Source organism: Oryx dammah, unplaced genomic scaffold, assembly GCF_014754425.2.
Source record: "Oryx dammah isolate SB20612 unplaced genomic scaffold, SCBI_Odam_1.1 HiC_scaffold_26, whole genome shotgun sequence".
In the NCBI taxonomy this organism is placed as follows: domain Eukaryota; kingdom Metazoa; phylum Chordata; class Mammalia; order Artiodactyla; family Bovidae; genus Oryx; species Oryx dammah.
In genome coordinates, this window is record NW_024070210.1 from 87,548,848 (window position 1) to 87,570,474 (window position 21,627).

General features: G+C 39.3%; 2 protein-coding genes and 1 non-coding gene across 8 annotated transcripts in view; 2 read left to right on the forward strand and 1 right to left on the reverse strand.

Moving 5' to 3' along the window:
- The first annotated feature begins 1,920 nt into the window (after positions 1-1,920).
- Positions 1,921-18,644, forward strand: TIPIN (TIMELESS interacting protein). Of its 4 annotated transcripts, none has more exons than XM_040225818.1 (8): positions 1,921-2,019; positions 11,163-11,303; positions 11,409-11,487; positions 11,698-11,773; positions 13,871-13,993; positions 14,218-14,281; positions 16,333-16,539; positions 17,827-18,644. In XM_040225818.1, the coding sequence occupies exons 2-8, from the start codon at positions 11,171-11,173 to the stop codon at positions 18,012-18,014; spliced, it is 870 nt and encodes a 289-aa protein (XP_040081752.1). In that variant the 5' UTR covers positions 1,921-2,019; positions 11,163-11,170; the 3' UTR covers positions 18,015-18,644. The 4 variants fall into 4 exon arrangements, with proteins under 4 accessions (XP_040081752.1, XP_040081754.1, XP_040081753.1 ...); XM_040225820.1 differs by having other exon boundaries at positions 1,970-2,019; positions 11,884-13,993; XM_040225819.1 differs by lacking the exon at positions 1,921-2,019 and adding an exon at positions 9,892-10,477.
- Positions 14,699-14,834, forward strand: LOC120853790. The gene has a single exon (XR_005718847.1).
- Positions 18,645-19,808: 1,164 nt separating the features above from the next.
- Positions 19,809-21,627, reverse strand: part of DIS3L (DIS3 like exosome 3'-5' exoribonuclease) — a 32,440-nt gene continuing 30,621 nt past the window's right edge. For all 3 annotated transcript variants that reach the window (XM_040225822.1, XM_040225823.1, XM_040225824.1), the window contains 3 exons: positions 21,448-21,593; positions 20,500-20,674; positions 19,809-20,413 (listed from right to left, as the gene is read on the reverse strand). In XM_040225822.1, the coding sequence (XP_040081756.1) occupies positions 20,108-20,413; positions 20,500-20,674; positions 21,448-21,593 (627 nt within the window). In that variant the 3' untranslated portion in view covers positions 19,809-20,107. The remainder of the gene's footprint in view (positions 20,414-20,499; positions 20,675-21,447; positions 21,594-21,627) is intronic.

Below are 21,627 nucleotides of genomic sequence, written 5' to 3' on the forward strand. Positions count from 1 at the left end.
TCTTTGTTCTTTAATAGTCTACTTTTTCTTTAACACTTCATTTTTTCCCTAGCTCTTTCAAATCATTTTAATAACCTGGGAATGATTCAAAGTATGAAAAGAAGATTCAAACATCTTCCCTTTAAAGGGGATGCTACCATGATGGCCTCACAATAAGCATGATGAGACTGCAAGGGTCATAGAAAGGCCTCAGGGCTCACAGATTGGAGAGTTTAGTTTCAGAAAGTCTCTTGAAGGCTAGCAGGCAGCTGAAGAGACATAAAATTTTAATAGATCCTCAGAGGATGGGACCGGAGAAGGCAATGGCACCCCACTCCAGTACTCTTGCCTGGAAAATCCCATGGACGGAGGAGCCTGGTAGGCTGCAGTCCATGGGGTAGCTAAGAGTCGGACACGACTGAGCGACTTCCCTTTCACTTTTCACTTTCATGCGTTGGAGAAGGAAATGGCAACCCACTCCAGTGTTCTTGCCTGGAGAATCCCAGGGATGGCGGAGCCTGATGGGCTGCCGTCTATGGGGTTGCAGAGAGTTGGACACAACTGAAGCGACTTAGCAGCAGCAGCAGCAGCAGAGGATGGGACATGGTTGCTGGGTCCTGAGGACCTTGAAGCATTTCTTTTCTATGTATTTATTTGGCTGCACTGGGTCTTAGTTGTGGCATGTGGGATCTTTTGTTGTGGAGCAAAGACTCTCTTGTTGTGATGTTAGGCTTCATTAGTTGCGGCGCTCAGGCTTACTTCCATGTGGGATCTTAGTTCCCCTACCAGGGATCAAATCCAAGTCCCCTGCATTGCAGGGCGGATTCTTAACACTGAACCACCAGTGAAGTCCGATGAATGTTTCTTTCCTTACCTCTTTTTATTTTTTTGACTGCGCCAAGTCTTAGTTGCAGCACGTGGGATCTAGTTCCCCAACCAGGGATTGAACCCTGGACCCTCTGCCATGGAACCATGGAGTCCTAGACACTGGACCACCAGGGAAGTCCTGAAGGGTTCCTTGATCATGATGCGGTGTCAAAGTATTTGTCTGGGGAGAACCAAGCAGGATGGGTTGAGCGGGTGTGTTGTTCCACAAGGTCAAGCTTCTTCAGCATGTAGACAAGGTCTCCCTGCTCATTGAGGTAATACTGGAGAAACTCAACCACACTGAAGCCAGAGTTTCCAATTCCATGTGCAGCTGCCTCTAACTGATGGCCTCATGTGTTTTCAACACTATTCACTTTTAAAAACACCAAACAATTTTAAAAGTTTTAGTGACATGGCCTATGTGAAAGCTATATATATTTTACATGTCTGGTGCAATTGCTAAGGAAAATGTATTTCTAGTATTTCTCCCACGTGAAAAAGGACAGTCAGACATTAATATGTCAGTGCCTTACAACTGTGGTAGTTACATTCACATGGTGCATGCTCAGTGGCTCAGTGGTGTTCCACTCTTTGCCATCCTATAGACTGTAGCCAGCCTGGCTCCTCTGTCCATGGGATTTTCCAGGCAAGAATAGGGGAGTGGGTTGTTATTTCCTCCTCCAAGGGCTCCCGTGGTAGGCGGCTTCCTTACCACTGAGCCACCTGAGAATTCATGTTGAAGGATTTCTGTTAGTAAATCTGAAGAATCGGTGAAAAAGTGAAATCGCTCAGTCATTCTGTTTGCCTCTATCCTTTATATTCCATCCACAATCCAGTTTTCTAAAAAACCTGAGATCTATTTCCAAAGTCTAAAGTGCATAGAGCATAAGCAACACGAACATCATAGGAGCAAGGAGGTTAAGCTTCTGGGAGGAATTCAGGAAGGCGGGTGCGGTGCGGTGCGGAAGGCAGTAGAGCGATGGGCTGGACCTGGGAAAGGTGGGGAAGACATGAGTGGGCGGGACCTGGGGAAGGTGGGTCTGGTAGGCACCGCCCAGGGTGTGCGCAGATTTGGCGCCGAACGCCAAGGAGTCTTCTCGCGAGAGTTCGAGAGAAACGCGGTTTTTCCGCCGCGCGGAACTCTGCGCTGGTGGCGGCAGCGGCCCGAGCGAGGTGAGAGCGGGTCGAGGGGTGAGTGAAATTACGGAGGGGAGAGATGGTCGAGGTAGTCAAGGCGGGGAGTGGGCATGCTGGGCAGTCGCAAGGAGAGAGAGAGGAAGCAGGCGGACGTGACTTAGACGGACCTGGGCTGATTAGGACTGCAGGGAAGGGAGGCCTGACCGGCCACGACCTGTGCAGAGAGGAGGTCGGTGGGGACCAGAGCTGCCGCTTTTTTACTTCGTTTACATTCGGGTCTGCCACTCTCTAAACCAAACCTTTTAGCGGAAGGGAACGTGTGTCAGATACATCTTTACATCTCCGGCTTCTGTGCCGCGACTTCTAAACTCAGGAGGCGTCCTGTGAATGTTGAATGAATACGGTTGAAAGAGAGGCTAGACAAGGAAGCACAGAAGAGGAGAGATTGGAGAAGAGGGATAGGATGGGAAGTTTTGTGGTTTTAAGCCTGGGTAGCAGCAGCAGCAAAGACGATCATGGAGTCACTTTGGTAGGATTTCTGGCGACAAGGTCTTCTGTTTTGATAACTTAAAAGTTGGACTTTGGACACCTAAGACTGTGGGAATGAATTTGTATATTAAATTTCTTTGTTACCTTCACTCCTCTGCGATTCTGAGGCCTAGAGGAGGAAGTGAAGAGAGCTTCATCAATGTCTAAAAAGAGACTATGCAAGGAACTGTCATATTCACTACGAGTTTACTGACAAGTCCCACTCCAGGCTTGACCAAGTTATGCTTAATATAGTTTGTGCCTTGTTACCTCATTTATAGCTCCCTTTTGGTCTCAAAGATGTGAACCACATTTCTTTCCAGGAGGCTTAAGCAGAATGGGGCTAAGTATACTTTTTGGTGATATGAAACTAGATTATTTTAGGTTCGCCAAAAAGTTTTTTTTTTTTTTTTGTATAATGGCTCTAATAGCACTTAGTTGTCTTTAACTTCATTGAAAACAAATTTGTTATCAGCATGCATTAAAAAAACCAAACATCAAAATTGGTGAATTTTTATGTAGCCGTTTTTTAATATTGAAGATGGAAGAAAAAAAGCATTTTTGGCATATTATGCTTTATTATTTTAAGAAAAGTAAAAATGCAACTGAAACTCAAAAAAAGATTTGTACAGTGTATGGAGAAGGTGCTGTGACTGAGCAAAAGTGTTAAAAGTGGTTTACAAAGTTTCATGCTGGCAGTTTCTCACTGGATGACGCTCCATGGTCTGGTAGACCAGTGAATAAATCAAGACATTGAGAACAATCAACGTTATACTACATGGGAGATAGCCGACATACTCAAGATATCAAATCAAGCATTGAAAATCATTTACACCAGCTTGGTTATGTTCATCGCTTTGATGTTTGGGTTCCACATAAGTTAAGTGGAAAAAACCTTCTTGACCTTAGTTTTGCATGCAATTCTTAACTTAAATATAATAAAAAAAAAACTTCCATTTTTAAAACAATTTGTTATGGGCAATTAAAAATGCATACACTACAATAATGTGGAATGGAAGAGATCCTGGGGCAAGTGAAGTGAACATCAACCACACCAAAGGCCTGTCTTCATCCAAAGAAGTTGATGTGTATATGGTGGGATTGGAAGGAAGTCGTCTCTTACAAGCTCTCTCTGGAAAACCAAGGATTGATTCCAACAAATACTTGTTCCAATTTGTTGTTCATTAGCTAAGTGTTGTCCCACTCTTTGCAACATCATGGACCGCGGCACAACTGGCTTCCCTGTCCTTCAGTATCTCCCCTAGTTTGCCCAAACTTATGTCTGTTGAGTCGGTGATGCCGTCCAACCATCTCATCCTTTGTTGCCCCTTCTCCTCTTGCCCTCAATCTTTCACAGCATCAGGGTCTTTTCCAGTGAGTTGGCTCTTTGCATCAGATGGCCAAATTATTAGAGTTTCAGCATCAGTCCTTCCAATGAATATTCAGGGTAATTTCCTTTAAGATTGACTGGCTTGACCTCCTTGCAGTCAAAGGGACTCTCAAGAATCTTCTCCAGCACTGCAGTTCAAAAGCATCAGTTCTTCAGTGCTCAGCTTTCTTTATGGTCCAGCTCTCAGGTCTGTACCTGATGGCTGGAAAAACCATAGCTTTGACTATATGGACCTTTGTTGGCAAATTGATGTCTCTGCTTTTTAATACTGTGTCTAGGTTTGTCATAGTTTTTCTTCCAGGGAGCAAGCATCTTTCAATTTCATGCCTGTAGTCACCATCCACAGTGATTCTGGAGCTCAAGGAAATGAAATCTGCCAGTTTCCATATTAGACCAGCTGAAAGCACTTAACAAAAAGCATCTGAATTAGTCAACAGAAAACAAATAGAATGTAAGACCATATGTTTCTTTACTTTTAAAAATATTTATTTATTTAAAATTCATTTATTTTTAATTGAAGGGTAGTTGCTCCACAATAGTGTGTTGGCCTCTGCCATACATCAACATGATCAGCCATAGGTATACGTATGTCCCCTCCCTCTTGAGCCTCGCTCTCACCTCCCACCCCTCTAGGATGTTGCAGAGCCCCAGTTTGAGTTCTCTGAGTCATAAAACAAATTCCTATTGGTTATGTATTTTACATATGGTAGTATATATGCTTCCATGTTTCTCTCTCAATTCATCCCACCCTCTCCTTCTTGCCCCCTCCTTGTCCATAAGTTTTTTCTCTATGTCTGCATCTCCATTGCTGCCCTGCAGATAGGTACATTACTGCCATCTTTCTAGATTCTATACGCGTTATATACTATATTTGTTTTCCTGTTTCTGACTTCACTGTGTATAATAGGCTCTAGATTGATCCACTTCATTAGAACTGACTCAGGTGTGTCCCTTTTAATGGCTGAGTAGTATTCCATTGTATATATGTATCACTGTTTCTTTTATCCAGTCATCTGTCGATGGACATCTAGGTTGCTTCCGTGCCCCAGTTCTTGGAAATAGTGCTGCAGAGGACACTGGGGTACATGTGCCTTGTTCAATTTTGATTTCCTCAGAGTATATGCCAAATAGTGGGGTTGCTGGGTCCTGTGTCAGTTCTACTCCCAGTGTTTTGAGGAATCATATTTTCCATAGTGGCTGTATCAGTTTACTTTCCCACCAGTAGAGCAAGAGGGTTCCCTTTTCTCCACACCCTCTCCAGTGTTTATTGTTTGTGGATTTTTTGATGATGGCCATTCTGACTGGTGTGAGGTGATACCTCACTGTAGTTTTGATTTTCATTTCTCTAATAATGAGCAATGTTGAGCATCTTGTCATGTTTTTATTAGCTATCTGTATGTCTTCTTTGGAGAAATGTCTGTTTAGGTCTTTGCCCACTTTTTGATTGGGTTGTTTTGTTTTTCTGGTATCATATATTTCTTTGATAATCAGGCAAAAACTGTTACAACTTGGCTGGGAAGTTCTGATTCATCCACCAGCCATTGCACCTTGGGATTTCCATTTATTTTGGTCTGTACAAAATTCTCTTAATGGAAAAAAAAAATCTCCATTCTCTGGAAAACTGTAAAAGGCACCTAGAACTGTTCTTTCCTCAAAAAGATAAATAGTTTTGAGCAGATCGAATTACAAACTTGCCTTAAAAATGGCAGAAGGTAGTGGAACCACAGTGAATACCTTGTTCAATAATGTTCTTGGTGAAAATGAAAAATATATCTTCTATTTTTACTTAAAAACCAAAAAAACTTCAGTATGACCTTTAACTGCCTTTCCAGTTTTGAAAATCTATGGTTGATAACTTTGTTTTGTTTTTATGTACTTGTTGTCTTGGAAATTTAGAATTGGCAAGACTTTGGAAATCATCTGGCTCTGGTAGTTTTATAGTTTTGGGGAAATTTTGAAATTCTTCATTCGTCCATTCAACAATTATTTTGTATTACTTTTGTTTTTTCAGTGGTCCATTGCAGTTATTAATCCTGCTAGATGGAGATTGCAGTTGTCAAGTATCATTGCCGTCAGAACTGTCCCTGTCCAAACTCAGGAACTGAACAGATTCAGATAACTTGTTGAGATATCTTTCTTTCATGAACCCTCATGTTTGTTATCCAAAACTCAGGAATCTGATAGATTGGGATGAAGCATTACAGCACCCATGACCTGAACTCACTAAAGTAACTCTCAGTATCTGAATTCAGGGAATATGAATTTGGATAGTGAGGATTCTTGGGCTAATTGTTCTGGCAGTGAAACGAGAAAGATCAGTTGGTCACTTCATTTCTCCTCTCGGGGACCAACACTTTGTTCTCTTCCTCCAGGGTTCCAGCCTTGCCCTCCAAGAATCCCTTTCCTGTCCATTTCCCTCTTGGCCATATTTGAAGTAGGCGTTGGGAGGTGTGCTCTCCTTTGGGGCTGTAGAGCTGCCTAGGTTTTCTGCTAGTACAAGTTGGGAGGGCCAAGATCAAGAACTATTTCTCCAACACCAGCTGTGTATCAGCTCTGGGGATACAATAGAGGAGAACAAAGACCCACCTTGTCATTGCCCTTTTAGAGCTACAGTCTCCTATGGGAGACAAACATTTATCAAATAATGACACAAATAGAACCTAATACTGGGTCTGGGTAAGTGCTATGAAACTACTACTTGACATTTTGAATGCTTATAAAGGATTTAATTTAGGAAAATTGGGGGAGATTTTTCTGATTTGACAGTTGAGATCTGAAAGGGATGAGGAGTCAGAGAAGAGCCTTTGTAAAGGTCTAGTGGCCTGAGGGGTCAGACAAAGCATAGAGAATAGTGTGAAGTCTGTAGAGAAGGAGGAAGGTGCTAAACCCTGCAGGGCCTTAGAGTTTTGTCATTATCTTAAGAGCAGCAGAAAGTCATTGACGTCTTTAAGCCTGGTAGTGATATGATTAGCTTGACATTTCCAAAGGTACAGTTCAGTTCAGTTGCTCAGTCGTGTCCGACTCTTTGCGATCCCATAAATGGCAGCACACCAGGCCTCTCTGTCCATCACCAACTCCCGGAGTTCACCCAAACTCATGTCCATCGAGTCAGTGATGACATCCAGCCATCTCATCTTCTGTCATCCCCTTCTCCTCCTGCCCCCAATCCCTCCCAGCATTAGGGTCTTTTCCAATGAGTCAACTCTTCGCATGAGGTGGCAAAAGTACTGGAGTTTCAGCTTCAGCATCATTCCTTCCAAAGAAGACCCAGGGCTGATCTCCTTCAGAATGGACTGGTTGGATCTCCTTGCAGTCCAGGGGACTCTCAAGAGTCCTCTCCAACACCACAGTTCAAAAGCATCAATTCGTCGGTGCTCAGCTTTCTTCACAGTCCAACTCTCACATCCATACATGACTACTGGAAAAACCATAGCCTTGATTAGATGGACCTTTGTTGGCAAAGTAATGTCTCTGCTTTTGAATATGCTATCTAGGTTGGTCATAACTTCCTTCCAAGGAGTAAGTGTCTTTTAATTTCATGGCTCCAATCACCATCTGCAGTGATTTTGGAACCCCCCAAAATAAAGTCTGACACTGTTTCCACTGTTTCTCCATCTATTTCCTATGAAGTGATGGGACCAGATGCCATGATCTTCATTTTCTGAATGTTGAGCTTTAAGCCAACTTTTTCACTCTCCTCTTTCGCTTTCATCAAGAGGCTTTTTAGTTCCTCTTCACTTTCTGCCATAAGGGTGGTGTCATCTGCATATCTGAGGTTGTTGATATTTCTCCTGGCAATCTTGATTCCAGCTTGTGCTTCCTCCAGCCCAGCATTTCTCATGATGTACTCTACATATAACTTAAATAAGCAGGGTGACAATATACAGCTTTGATATACTCCTTTTCCTATTTGGAACCAGTCTGTTGTTCCATGTCCAGTTCTAACTGTTGCTTCCTGATCTGCATAAAGGTTTCTCAAGAGGCAGGTCAGGTGGTCTGGTATTCCCATCTCTTCAGAATTTTCCACAGTTTATTGTGATCCACACAGTCAAAGGCTTTGGCGTAATCAATAAAGCAGAAATAGATGTTTTTCTGGAACTCTCTTGCTTTTTCCATGATCCAGCAGATGTTGGCAATTTGATCTCTGGTTCCTCTGCCTTTTCTAAAACCAGCTTGAACATCTGGAAGTTCATGGTTCACGTATTGCTGAAGCCTGGCTTGGAGAATTTTGAGCATTACTTTACTATCGTGTGAAATGAGTGCAATTGTGCGGTAGTTTGAGCATTCTTTGGCATTGCCTTTCTTTGGGATTGGAATGAAAACTGACCTTTTCCAGTCCTGTGGCCACTGCTGAGTTTTCCAAATTTGCTGGCATATTGAGTGCAGCACTTTCGCAGCATCATCTTTCAGGATTTGAAATAGCTCAACTGGAATTCCATCACCTCCACTAGCTTTGTTCATAGTGATGCTTTCTAAGGCCCACTTGACTTCACATTCCAGGATGTCTGGATCTAGGTGAGTGATCACACCATTGTGATTATCTGGGTTGTGAAGATCTTTTTTGTACAGTTCTTCTGTGTATTCTTGCCACCCTTCTTAATATCTTCTGCTTCTGTTAGGTCCATACCATTTCTGTCCTTTATCAAGCCCATCTTTGCATGAAATGTTCCCTTGGTATATCTAATTTTCTTGAAGAGATCTCTAGTCTTTCCCATTCTGTTCTTTTCCTCTATTTCTTTGCATTGTTTGCTGAGGAAGGCTTTCCTATCTCTTCTTGCTATTCTTTGGAACTCTGCATTCAGATGCTTATATCTTTCCTTTTTTCCTTTGCTTTTCACTTCTTTTCACAGCTATTTGTAAGGCCTCCCCAGACAGCCATTTTGCTTTTTTGCATTTTCCATGGGGATGGTCTTGATCCCTTCTCCTGTACAGTGTCACAAATCTCCGTCCATAGTTCATCAGGTACTCTGTCTATCAGATCTAGGCCCTTAAATCTATTTCTCACTTCCATTGTATAATCATAAGGGATTTGATTTAGGTCATACCTGAATGGTCTAGTGGTTTTCCCTACTTTCTTCAATTTAAGTCTGAATTTGGCAATAAGGAGTTCATGATCTGAGCCACAGCCAGCTCCCGGTCTTATTTTTGCTGACTGTATAGAGCTTCTCCATCTTTGGCTGCAAAGAATATAATCACTCTGATTTCACTGTTGACCATCTGGTGATGTCCATGTGTAGAGTGTTCTCTTGTGTTGTTGGAAGAGGGTGTTTGATATGACCAGTGCGTTCTCTTGGCAAAACTCTATTAGTCTTTGCCCTGCTTCATTCCATACTCCAAGGCCAAATTTAGCCGTTACTCCAGGTGTTTCTTGACTTCCTACTTTTGCATTCCAGTCCCCTATAATGAAAAGGATATCTTTTTGGGGTGTTAGTTCTAAAAGATCTTGTAGGTCTTCATAGAACCGTTCAACTTTAGCTTCTTCAGCATTACTGGTTGGGGCATAGACTTGGATCACCGTGATATTGAATGGTTTGCCTTGGAAACGAACAGAGATCATTCTGTCGTTTTTTAAATTGCATCCAAGTACTGCATTTCGGACTTTTTTGTTGACCATGATGGCTACTCCATTCCTTCTAAGGTATTCCTGCCCACAGTAGTAAATATAATGGTCATCTGAGTTAAATTCACCCATTCCAGTTCATTTTAGTTTGCTGATTCCTAGAATGTCGACGTTCACTCTTGCCATCTCCTGTTTGACCACTTCCAATTTGCCTTGATTCATGGACCTGACATTCCAGGTTCCTATGCAATATTGCTCTTTACAGCATCAGACCTTGCTTCTATCACCAGTCACATCCACAACTGGGTATTGTTTTTGCTTTGGCTCCATCCCTTCATTCTTTCTGGAGTTATTTCTCCATTGATCTCCAGTAGCGTATTGGGCACCTACTGACCTGGGGAGTTCCTCTTTCGGTATCCTATCATTTTGTCTTTTCATACTGCTCATGGGGTTCTCAAGGCAAGAATACTGAAGTGGTTTGCCATTCCCATCTCCAGTAGGTGATATTCTGTCACATTCCAGAGGTTAGGTAAGCTGTAATACGAAGAATGGAGTGAAAGGGCAAAATGATAGGAGTAATGGAATAATCCAATATATGTTAGGAAGTAGTTGTGGAAATAGAAATGGCAGACTCAAGGAGTAATCTGGAAGTAAATGGACAGGGTAAGTAGGATAGGGGAATGAAGTATTAAGGGTGACTTGCAGGTTTCTGACTTGTGTAGCTGGATTGGTGTCATTTACTGAACGGAGAAAATTTAGAAGATTGGTTTTATACAAGGTAAGTTTTAGATGCCTTTGAAAAATTTTAGAGCTGTAGAATGCGAAGTAGGGATTTAGAGCTCAGATTTGATGCTTGTGTAGAAATAAAAAATTAGCGAGTCATCTGTAAATTAGAGTCATGTGCATAACTGAGTGAAGAGGGCCGAGGATGAAATCTTGGATACTTATTAACCAGGTTAGAGGAAGATGAATCTGCAGAAGTTTAGGAGGCGTGTCCAGGAAGGGAGGAAAACCAGGTGAATACTGTGTTTCAGAAGTCAACAAAAATACTTTTCCAGTAAAAGGAACTGATTAAAAGTGTCAGATGTTTCTGAGAGGTCAAGTGAGATGGTATGAAAGCATTCTTTCATGTTACCAATCAAGAAATTATTTCCATTTCAAAGGAAACTTTACTAGAAAGCCAATATGTAAACAGTATTTTTATTTTTTCCCCTTTTGGCCCCACTGCACAGCTTATGGGATCTTGGTTCCCAGGGCAGGGATTGAACCCAGGGCCCTGGCAGAGCACAGAGCCCTAACCACTGGACAACCCGGGAATTCCTAGTAATTTTTAAAGCTCTGGTTGGAGTGGAGGTGAGGTTCTTGTACCCTGCCTGTTTCAGCCCATTTGGACCACAGTTTGAAACCCTTTGAAAAGTTAAAATCATTTTATAATGGGGAAGCTCAACAGTTAAGGTAAAATGTTTTGCTCAAACCCATATAGTTATTTAGTGGTAGGCTGTCCATTAGAACTCAGTTCTTCCAGTTTCTAACTTAGGTTCTTTTTTCTGTAATTGTTGTATTCTCCACTTTGTTTCACGATGTGTAAGTTTGAAATCTGGTTTAACTGACTGAAAAACATGCATTTTGCTGCAAGTGGAACTTAACTGTGTAATAGAAAAACTGCTTGGATGAATAAACATTTTACTTTTTTTTCCCTAGAGGAAAAGATGCTAGAACCACAGGAGAATGGCTTGGTTGACCTACCAGATTATGAGCATATAGAAGATGAAACTTTTCCTCCGTTCCCACCTCCAGCCTCTCCAGAGAGGGAAGATGGTGAAGGCGCTGAACCTGCAGAAGGTCCATGGTGTCCATGTTCAGCTTTCCCTCTGTCAGCTTACAAAATGACACATTTTAGAAATGAGGCTTAAATAAGTAATAATAAATCTTGGTATATTTCACCAGAGTCAGGGAGAGGAGCGCCTGTTCCTGTACCTCCGAAGAGAACAGTTAAAAGGAATATACCCAAGCTGAATGCTGAGAGGTACATTTACTATTTCCTTAAACATTTATACTTTTCTTGCCATCATCTTTTCCCTCTTACGTTACAAGCTTTTGGTTGGGATGATTTTGGGATCAGATATTTCTAAAAGCATTTTTTTTCAGTTTAATAGATAACGTTTTTTTCTTATGATCTTGCTTTGGCCTTGATGGCTTTAGAAAACTTGAAATTTAAAAATACTTCTATTCACAGATTAATTTCAGAGAGAGGGCTCCCAGCATTAAGGCATGTGTTTGAGAAGGCAAAATTCAAAGGTAAAGGTCATGAGGTAAGAAATGTCTGATTTGTATTTTAGACCTTTGTTTCTTAAAATATTGGTGAGACTGTGTGCCCATTATCATGCTTTCAGGAATCTTAGAATGTTTCATATCTCTTTAGAAACTGTGATATGTGGAAAGGACATTGAAGACATCTAGGAACTGTCAATCTCTGCACAAGTGGACATTTAAAAATTTCTTTTGCATCATGTAGAATGTAGATATAATTTTTTTGCAGATGATATCTTTGTAGAGCTTTGTAATAATTTATGAAGGATTTTCAAATATGTTCTTAAATTATCAACCTCTGGGGTAGGTGTTGGTCCCATTATATAGTGAAGGAAACTGAGTTTTAGTTTTAAGCTTCCACTGCCAGTGGTTAAGAGCAGACCCTTGACTTTTGTTTCATGGACCAGCTAGAGGATCATTAATACAACATGAGCATGATTTTGGTGTGGTGTTCAGGAGAGTTGGAAAGAGGGAAATGAACAGAAGCAGACAGTAATTCAGAGGCTGTTTCACTTCCAGGGGAACGAAGTGAAATAGCCTAGATAGGATATTAATAATAGCAAGGAGATGAACAACTTATAATACTTGGAGGTGATTGGGAGGTACAAAAGTAAAAATCCCCAAATTTTAAACCTAGGAAGCTGAAAAACCTGTATTACATTTTCTTAGCTTCGGTGGACAATAAGGAAGAATATAAGCCTGTGTTCTATTTTGCCACAAAACTAAACCTAAGTCAAGATATTTAAAAACCATGCCCAGCTCAGTTAATTCACTGCTTTTATTGAAATTTTCAGGTAGTAATGATAAACTGGTGCTTTGAAATTGTGACATCGTCATCATTTTTATAAGTTCTTTGTTAAGATAAATAAACTTATATGAAGAATAAATATTTTGTATTCCTTCACTGGGTGAGAGTGGGCTCTGAGTTTGTCTAGTCTTCTATACTTTGCCTTTGAAAATTCTTACTATTTGCTCACAAAGTTGCATCACTGATACCTTTTTTCCAGGTATGATTTGGGACTTTACACTGTATTTAGGTATGTCTCTTCTCTGTCCCTTGGGTCTAACATGACATTATGGGGTGGTTGGTCAACAACTGGAAGATGGTCATAGGTGGTTGAGCCTTTAAAAGAACTTTTATCTTTATCAGAATGAGAACAATAAGACATTATGTTCTCAGTATTACATATTGAGTTATTGGTAGCGTTTATTGTTTTAACCACGAGCTTCTTATGGTTCAAATATCAGCAAGATTAAATACCACCATCACAATAATAGTGGACATTTGTGGGCTTGCTTTGTGTCAGGCACTTTACTTATATTACTTAATCCTCGTAACAACACTATGAGGTGTGTATAATCTCATTTTATTCATGAAGAAAAATTACACAGGTAAAGTGATTTGTTCAACGTCACACAGGTATTAAGTGGTAGAATTTAGATTTGAATCTATGCGGTCTGATCCAGAGCTTTTAATCATCTCCTATTTTAAAATTCTGTAAGAAAAAAAAAATTATAGTAAAATCAGGAATTTGGAACTTCTTTCATTTATTACTGTGGTTTATTAAATTTTGTTTTTCATTAAAATTTTTTTTAGTGTTCAATTGAAATTTCAAATGTAGAGAGGTACTATGGTCTGAGAATGCACTTTTCTTGCTCGTCTTCAGTACTTTGCCCTTGGAAATCAGCAGAGCTGATTCTCAGTGCTTTCTTCTCTGTATATGATTTTTAGGGCCCTGTCAGTTTGTATAGTTATTTCTAAAAGATAACCTTGTTCTATTTTATTAAATTTACTTTCAAGTATTACTCTATAGTCCTGAAAAGACACATGTGATTATCTTTTAACTTTTATTAAGTTTTCATACTACGTTTCTTTTTTTCCTCCAAATTTTAAAGCCTACTGCAGGTTTTAAACCTACTGCAATCCCTAAGCCCTTAATACATACTTTTCTTCTTAAAGTTCTTCTAAAAGTTTATTAACCTTATAGATATAGAAGGACACCAGTGACTTTGGTACTACTGTTCAATTCTGAAATCTGCTGACAAGGTCACTTGTGTGAATGAATCTTCTACTTAGCATTTTTATTTTTATGTGCCAGGCTGAGGACTTGAAGATACTAATCAGACACATGGAGCACTGGGCACATAGGCTATTCCCTAAACTGCAGTTTGAAGATTTTATTGACAGAGTTGAATATCTGGGAAATAAAAAGGAAGTTCAGGTAGGTGTTGAGATTACTATGAATATCATTCACAATGCTAAATTGTATAAGGATATATTTAGTTGAGGCTAAGTAGCTCTTTGGGGTCTTCATTTTGCAGTCTTAGTAGAGAGGAGGAGAGTTAATAGTAGTTACTTGAGCAACTTTTTTTGAAACTAATAATAAAATCAGTGACCATTTCTCCCAAATCTAAGTGAAAATGTAAAAATGTCTTTTATTTTCAGACCTGTTTAAAACGAATTCGACTTGATCTCCCTATTGTACATGAAGATTTTGTAAGCAATAATGGTAAGAATATAGGTTTATCTGCTTGATAATAAGTTTGCTTTTACAAATGGATCTAGTTGGGGTTGGCAGTGTTATAGGACCAAGTTCTTAGTCTATTTTGAGTATATAATTACCGTATAGTAAATAGGAATGAATTAAGATGCCTTGGTACATCTAGAATACACAGTGGTATGCCATTAAGAGATGTAAAAATATCTTTACATGTTCACAAAGAGCATGAGTTTTTGTGAACTGTTGGTCATGACCCATTGATCTTTTGTAGTGCTTGTTAATAAAAATATATGAAAAGATACAGTGTTCATATACATGCCCATTATAAAAAAGTGGTTCTGGGAAATTAGAATAATTTGATGTTGAACTAGTTCACATTTCACATAAGAGTACAGATCTTGTATATATGACTTTAATTAGACCTATGTGACTGTTCCTGGTATTGATTGCATTTGTTAGTTGTACAGTGCAACCATAGGCAGTCACATACATCAAAACATATGGTTCCTGCCGACAGGGTCTGTATAGTTATCAGATTTTCTGTGCGATGGCTCCATACATGTTTGCTTTTTGTTTTTAAAATTTTTAATAGATGTAGTAGAAAATACAGGCTCCATATAGAATCCCCGAAACTTATTTATAAATTGCTTTTAAAGGTGTAAAAGATTGTGATTTAAATAATCCAAGGTTTAATTATTTGGTAAGGTATGGTATGAAATGTTGGTATGGGATTTGATATGTGAAAGGAATTAGTTATCAGGCTGAATCCCACAGCATATCCTACTGGGTTAGTTAGCTTATTCATTGAACTTTTTGAGCTTCGTACTATGTGCTAATGGGCTTCCTTGGTGGCTCAGTGGTAAAGAATCTGCCTGCCAATGCAGGAGACGTGGGTTGGGAATATCCCATGGAGAAGGAAATGGCAACCCACACCACTATTCTTGCCTGGGAAATCCCATGGACAGAGGAACCTGGTGAGCTATGGTCCATGGGGTCACAAAAGAGTTGGACATAGTGACTAAATAACAACAACACTGTACAATATATACAGACACACACACTCCTAGGAAAGGAGAGTAGATGTAAATTCATATTTCAAATGGTTGTCTTGGAACTCCATAATGTGAATGATACAAAGAGAAGTTAAAGTGTCAGCTTTGCTATCTTCTTAGTTCTTGCTTATACTTCTGTTATCTTCCACCTACAGATGTTCTGTTATTTTGCAAAAATCTTTTAAAGTTACCACTTGTGCATTTTGTTAGGGTTTGTTTTGGTTAAAATAGATAGTATGTCAGTTTGCTTAACTAGGTCATCAGCATATCATCTATATGTCATAATATGCTGAATTTAACAAATGAGGACTCAACTCCACCCTGCCTTGAAGGTAGCTTAGGATAAGTGATAGGTTGTTACCGCCAGTTCTTCTTCTAGATGTAAGTTAGAAGAAGAAATATAAATTGTTCTTAATTCTTCAATGAAGTATAAAGGGAAAATTTAGTATTTACTTTTCATACCCCTGTGGATCATTTTAGGAACATCCTACTTTGAGATAACTGGTGTAAAGGGTTTTAAGAATTTATTAAGACAATAATGTAGACAGCACTGAATTTAAAAAATTAGCTTGGAAATATGTCCACAGATCTCTAAATTTCTTTTCCTTTTCCACTTCGTGTCTCGGTTTTACCCTATATAAAAATAGCCTGTATAAAATAATTACTGTGTGTCATACAAACAATGTAGCAAGCTAGTAAAATGTTTTTAATGTAAAACAAGGATATGCATTGGATTCTTTAAGTTCTTTTATTGAGAACTACAAACTTTTGCTCTCTGTCAATACATATTTTTAAACTAGTATCCCGTTTGACTTAAAATAACTCTTTAAATATTCCTTCTACTTGTTTGAGTCAAGCATGTCAGGCATCTGACATTCTCATACCTCACAAATTGTTTCTTCACGTCTGGTACCTTGTTGCTTTAAACTGGTTTTCAGTCAATAGCTGCAGAAACTCTTTTTCTAACTAGTTTAACACTACAGACACACTTTTTCTTTTCTACTGCAGATGAAGTAGAGGAAAATAATGGCAACGATGTAACTGCTACTGAATTAGATCCCTTTCTGACAAACTCATACGGAAGTGTAGAGTTTGCTTCTGAGTCCAGTAGAAGCCTAACAGAAGAACAACAACAAAGAATTGAGAGAAATAAACAACTGGCCTTGGAAAGAAGACAGGCAAAGCTACTGAGTAACAGTCAGTCCCTAGGAAATGGTAAATTTTATGCTGCATTTTATGTGCTACCGTTAATATATCAAGGGCATGTTAGAAATTTTAACTTCTTTACTATTCCTCCAAATAAAATACCTCGAAGAATAGAAAAATATGGTATAGTATATTAAATTTATGTATATTCAAGAGAGAGTGAGTGAGAGACCTAGTTGGAATCCACAAAGAATACAAGTTCAAGATAGTTTTCTGGGTAGCTGAGCATCTGTTAAAAAATTATTCTAATAATCATTTAAAATTGATTCTGGATCTTTCAAAAACAGATTCTTCCCTGACTCCTTAAAGCATGTGACATATGATTTTATCTTAATGATCATAATTAAAATATTAATTGCTTTGTTATTTCCTAAACATATAAAATACTCTGCACCCATTGAGGACTTCGGAGCCATTTGCTGTGACATGAATGCTTTTTATTGCATTGTGTCACTTCTGCTGTGAGCTGTCATATTTGCTTTCTTATTGATTCCCTTATCTCTTTTAAGACTGCCTTACAATTTGCTGATTTAAAACAGACTGTGGGTTTGGAAACTGGATAATCAAATTTGGAAAGCTGTATTTAAAAAATAATTGCAAATTGCTTTTGAATGAAGCATACATAATCACATTTACCTTTGTCAGTTTCCAATCCAGTTTTTCCTTTTGAAGTGGGAAAATAAGCATTACAGTAGTGAAGATACCATGTTATAAAACAAGTTTCACGCAAAATAATGAAATTCTCAAGTGAAAATTATTCAATGGTATTATCAGTTGTTTTCCAGTTAGAATGAATTTAATTTTTAACCTAACAAATGGATGTTTTATACTACTTTATGAAAAATTACATGAAGATAGAACTGTTGTTGGTGGCAGTTCTTCCTTGCTGTCATTATCAAAGTTCACTTGGCGATAAGTATTTTAAGGCACATCTTCTATTTATAATATATGACTTTAAAATTTTCTGAGTAGAAATGAGTATCTTAAATATTTTTTTACTATAACTTATATATCTCATAAGAATATTTGACTTTACAAAACCTATCTAGTAATTGTGATTTTTAAATGTGAACAGTTGCATCTGGCTATGATTCAAAAGTTTGAGTTCAACTTGCATTTATAATGGATTTTATAATAATACATGTATAGAAATGGCTTTATTTGGAAGAAAGGGATCATAATTAACATTTAAGTGATCATAGATTTCATTTTTATTGATCTAGACTTGTGAAGAAGTTTGTATTAGGTAAGAACAGGTCCAGTGCTTGTAATGATTAATAATGGTTTCTCTTGTAGACTTGTCAGTGAACACACCTAGCACACAGACATCTGAGGAGGGTAGAACAGGTGAGGAGCAAAAGGAGGAAGAATCAAATGGATTTAACAAAGACCTAGACAGTCCAGTTAATGCTGGTGCTGCCAGTACTGTAAAAGAAGAGGAGGAATTAAAAGTTGAGAAAACGCAACTGGACCAATCCTTTTAAAATGTACGGTAGTAACTTAAGGCTTCGTCTAGAAATGTTCCTCAAGTTGGATAGGCCTCAAATGAGAACATCTATTAACTTGCTGTCTTCCAAATTTGAGATGACGGTGCAGTGCATTTTGTTTGCTTTGAGTGAAAATCTTTATATAGTGAAACTTTTAAGACTCCTGTTTAAAATTTGGCATTATTTTAATTATGTGCTCAATTGCTCAGTTGTGTCTGACTGTGACCCCCATGGATTGTAGCCTGCCAGGCTCTTCTGTCCATAGGGTTTTCCAGGCAGGAATCACTGGAGTGGGTTTGCCATTTCCTCCTCCAGGGGATCTCAACCCTGGGATCAAGCCTGAGTCTCCAGTGTCTCCTGTACTGCAGGCAGATTCTTTAGTGCTGAGCCACTGCGGAGGCCTTATTTATAATTGTTTCTTATTAACTTCCGTTGTCTATTTTTCTCCTTAGTGTTTATTTGTATATAAGTATGACCTTGTAAAAATGATTGGTAGTTAATAAGTAGCTTTTGCTGCTTATGTTCCATTGAATGCCCTATTTTTACTAAATTGGGTGGTGTTTTAAGATGTAAATATGTATAATAAATAATGTTTTTTTTTTTTAAATAAAAATCTCACGAACTATCCCTAGAGGCTTTATAAAAGTTTCTTACTGCTCTTTAGTGCTACACTATATACTTACGGTAAAATGTTTACAGTTGTTATATATGTGTTTACATGTCTTTTGAGAAGTCACTTTAATACTTTCAAAGGGTCAGTGAAAAGCAGACGTATTGCCTGGCCTGCATAGGTCCTAGGAAGTTCAAACGCTCCTTGGTACCTTTTTATTGTTGTTCAGTCACTAAGTTGTCTCCAGCTCTTTGTGACCCCATGGACTGTGGCACAGCAGGCTCCTCTGTCCATGGGGTTCTCCAGGCAGTACTGGAGTGGGTTCCCATTTCCTTCTCCAGAGGGGGATCTTGTCAGACCAGGGACCAAACCCATATCTTCTGTATTGGCAGGCGGATTCTTTCCCACTAAACCACCAGGGAAGGTTGGTACCTTACTGACTAGGTAGTTGGAGAGAAATTTGCAGAGTATCATGGGCACCTTGGGAGGATTCACAGGAGACCTTGGGTTGGTGGAGATGCCGAGGATTGGGAAGAACATGTGCAATAATATAGAAATGAAAATCTAGGAAATAAGAGATTTGGGAATGGTGGATATGAGGCTGAAGTGTTAGAGGCACGTGGTGGGAAGACCTAATTGGCGTTTTTCCAGCCTCAGTTTATTAACTTGGTGGAGGGGTAATTACAGACAGTACTATGTTGAGAATCAAGTTTAAAGGTTTGTCTGGTTCTTAGGAGATTCCCACGGGGGAGAGAGAAAGGCAAAGGTAATCTTTACGAACTAGGACATGGAGAAAGTTGCTTTTGGGGAGAGGTGTGACTGGCAAAGTGATAGTGCTAAGTAATAAGTCTCCAGCAACAGCAAGGCCTGGGCAGCTCATCTGAGGAGTACTTAGCTCAATGAGAGGATGGAAGGGAGGTGTGAGAGAACAGACCTTACCCTGTGCCTCCCATCCCACTCCCTAGGCCCCAACCCCAACTGGTGCCGGGGACAGCAGGGGAGACTGAGTCAAATACGAAGTTGAGAGTTTTAAAGTGGACAGATGGACAGGACTGAGTCTTACTGTCTGAAGGAGACTGAAAAGTTAATCTGGCAGATGTCAGAGGGACCTGTGACCCAAATGGCCCAGTGTAGAAATTACTGGGAAATTAACGCAATAAAAGAACTGATTTGAGACAAGCTGGCCAAAAGTCAATTCTAGGTTTATTAACAAGACTGGCAACCTGTTTTGCAGAGCCAGGATTCAGTGATCCAGTATCTGAAAAACCACTTTCCATACTGACCTAATTGTACTTTAATACAACTTAGTGATAAAACATTTCACAAATATGTGAAATACCTACCCAATCTCGCCTCCCCCCCCACCCTGCAATCAGGGATTGGTGGCACTCAATGGCTCAGAAACTTTTATCTTGATGTTGAAAAGAAGGTAAAACACTCACGGAAGACAAAGTTCTCTTTCAGTGAAGTCAGAAGAGTTTCATATGCTGTAATTGTTGGAAACATCCAGGAGAGCTAGGTCTCTTATTTCCTCTAGAAGTGTGTACAGGCTTCTTCCCTTTGTTTGGCAGTATTTTTGACAATCCTCAGTGATGTTTACTGCGACTTCTTGAGCAAGCTGAGCCTCCTCCACAGATCTAGTTACTTCTTTCACTAAATCACTCTTTAGCAAGAGGGAACTCTGCTGAAAAAGTTCTGTATCTGGTGTCATGTGTGGTTTATTGCTTATTATTTCAAGCCGTATTGTATCAGAATGGCAACGTGAGGTCTGTACAGATAGTCTCACCTATCATAGAGGAGAAAATGTATATTACTAAGTCACATTCTTTGCTTGTTGCATTGAAAGCAATGCTTAATTAAATACAGACTTACTGTTACATGGTCAAACAAATGGAATGTAACAGATTCCCCTTCTGTCGTGGTAGAGGTGATTTTGTTTTGAAAGCGTTGAAGGGATCCTGGTTTCCATTCAGAATGGCCATCTGGGCCACATGAGACCACTAAACCATCTTTATTTCTTAAATAAGCAGCACCTTTAATCCCAAACCTGAAGTATTGTTAGAATAAAAATTCAGAGATAGTATATTCTTAGTATGCAGATCTTGTATACTTATCTAGAATGCTAGTTTTTCTTACAGCTTAGAAACAACATCAAAAAACTTCCAAAAACAAACAAGAAAAAGAACTTTACATCTGATTAACCTCCAAATATCTACTTCATTGAGCAAACGAAAACAAAATGTTTTGCTAAAGAAAAAAGTAAAACTATCCGATGACTTATACAGAAGTGAGTGAATGTGTTAGTCGCTCACTTGCGTCCAGCTTTTTGTGACCCCCATGGACTGTAGCCTGCCAGGCTCCTTTGTTCCTGAAATTTTCCAGGCAAGAATACTGGAGTGGGTTGCCATTCCCTTCTCTAGGGGATCTTCCTGACTCAGAAATTGAACCTAGGTCTCCTGCATTGCAGGCAGATTCTTTACCATCTGAGCTACCAGGGATCTCTCTTTTTATACTTATATAATGAATTATATATTACATTATGTACATATGGTAACTTCAAAACAGTTGCTAAAGTGCTTTAAAGAATGATATCTAATGTACCATTTCTATAAAGTGAAAGTCACTCAGTCGTGTCCGACTCTGTGACCCCATGGACTGTACAGTCCATGGAATTCTCCAGGCCAGAATACTGGAGTAGGTAGACTTTCCCTTCTCCAGGGGATCTTCCCAACCCAGGAATCGAGCCCACCATTTCTACACTGTGTCTGTATTAAGGTTAACTATGACTTCGTAACAACTTTTGTGTTAGAAATAACATACCTTGGTATAAACACAAGCACACCATTTGTCCTAATTGAATAAATGACCCCATCAGATATGCAACGCTCCTCAGTTTCTGGGTCTTTGTCTTTAAAATACATGCATTGGAAGAGCTCAGTAGATTGCTTCTGAGAATGCTGTGCTGCCTGTAAGAAGAAGCACAAGCCCCAAACATGATGG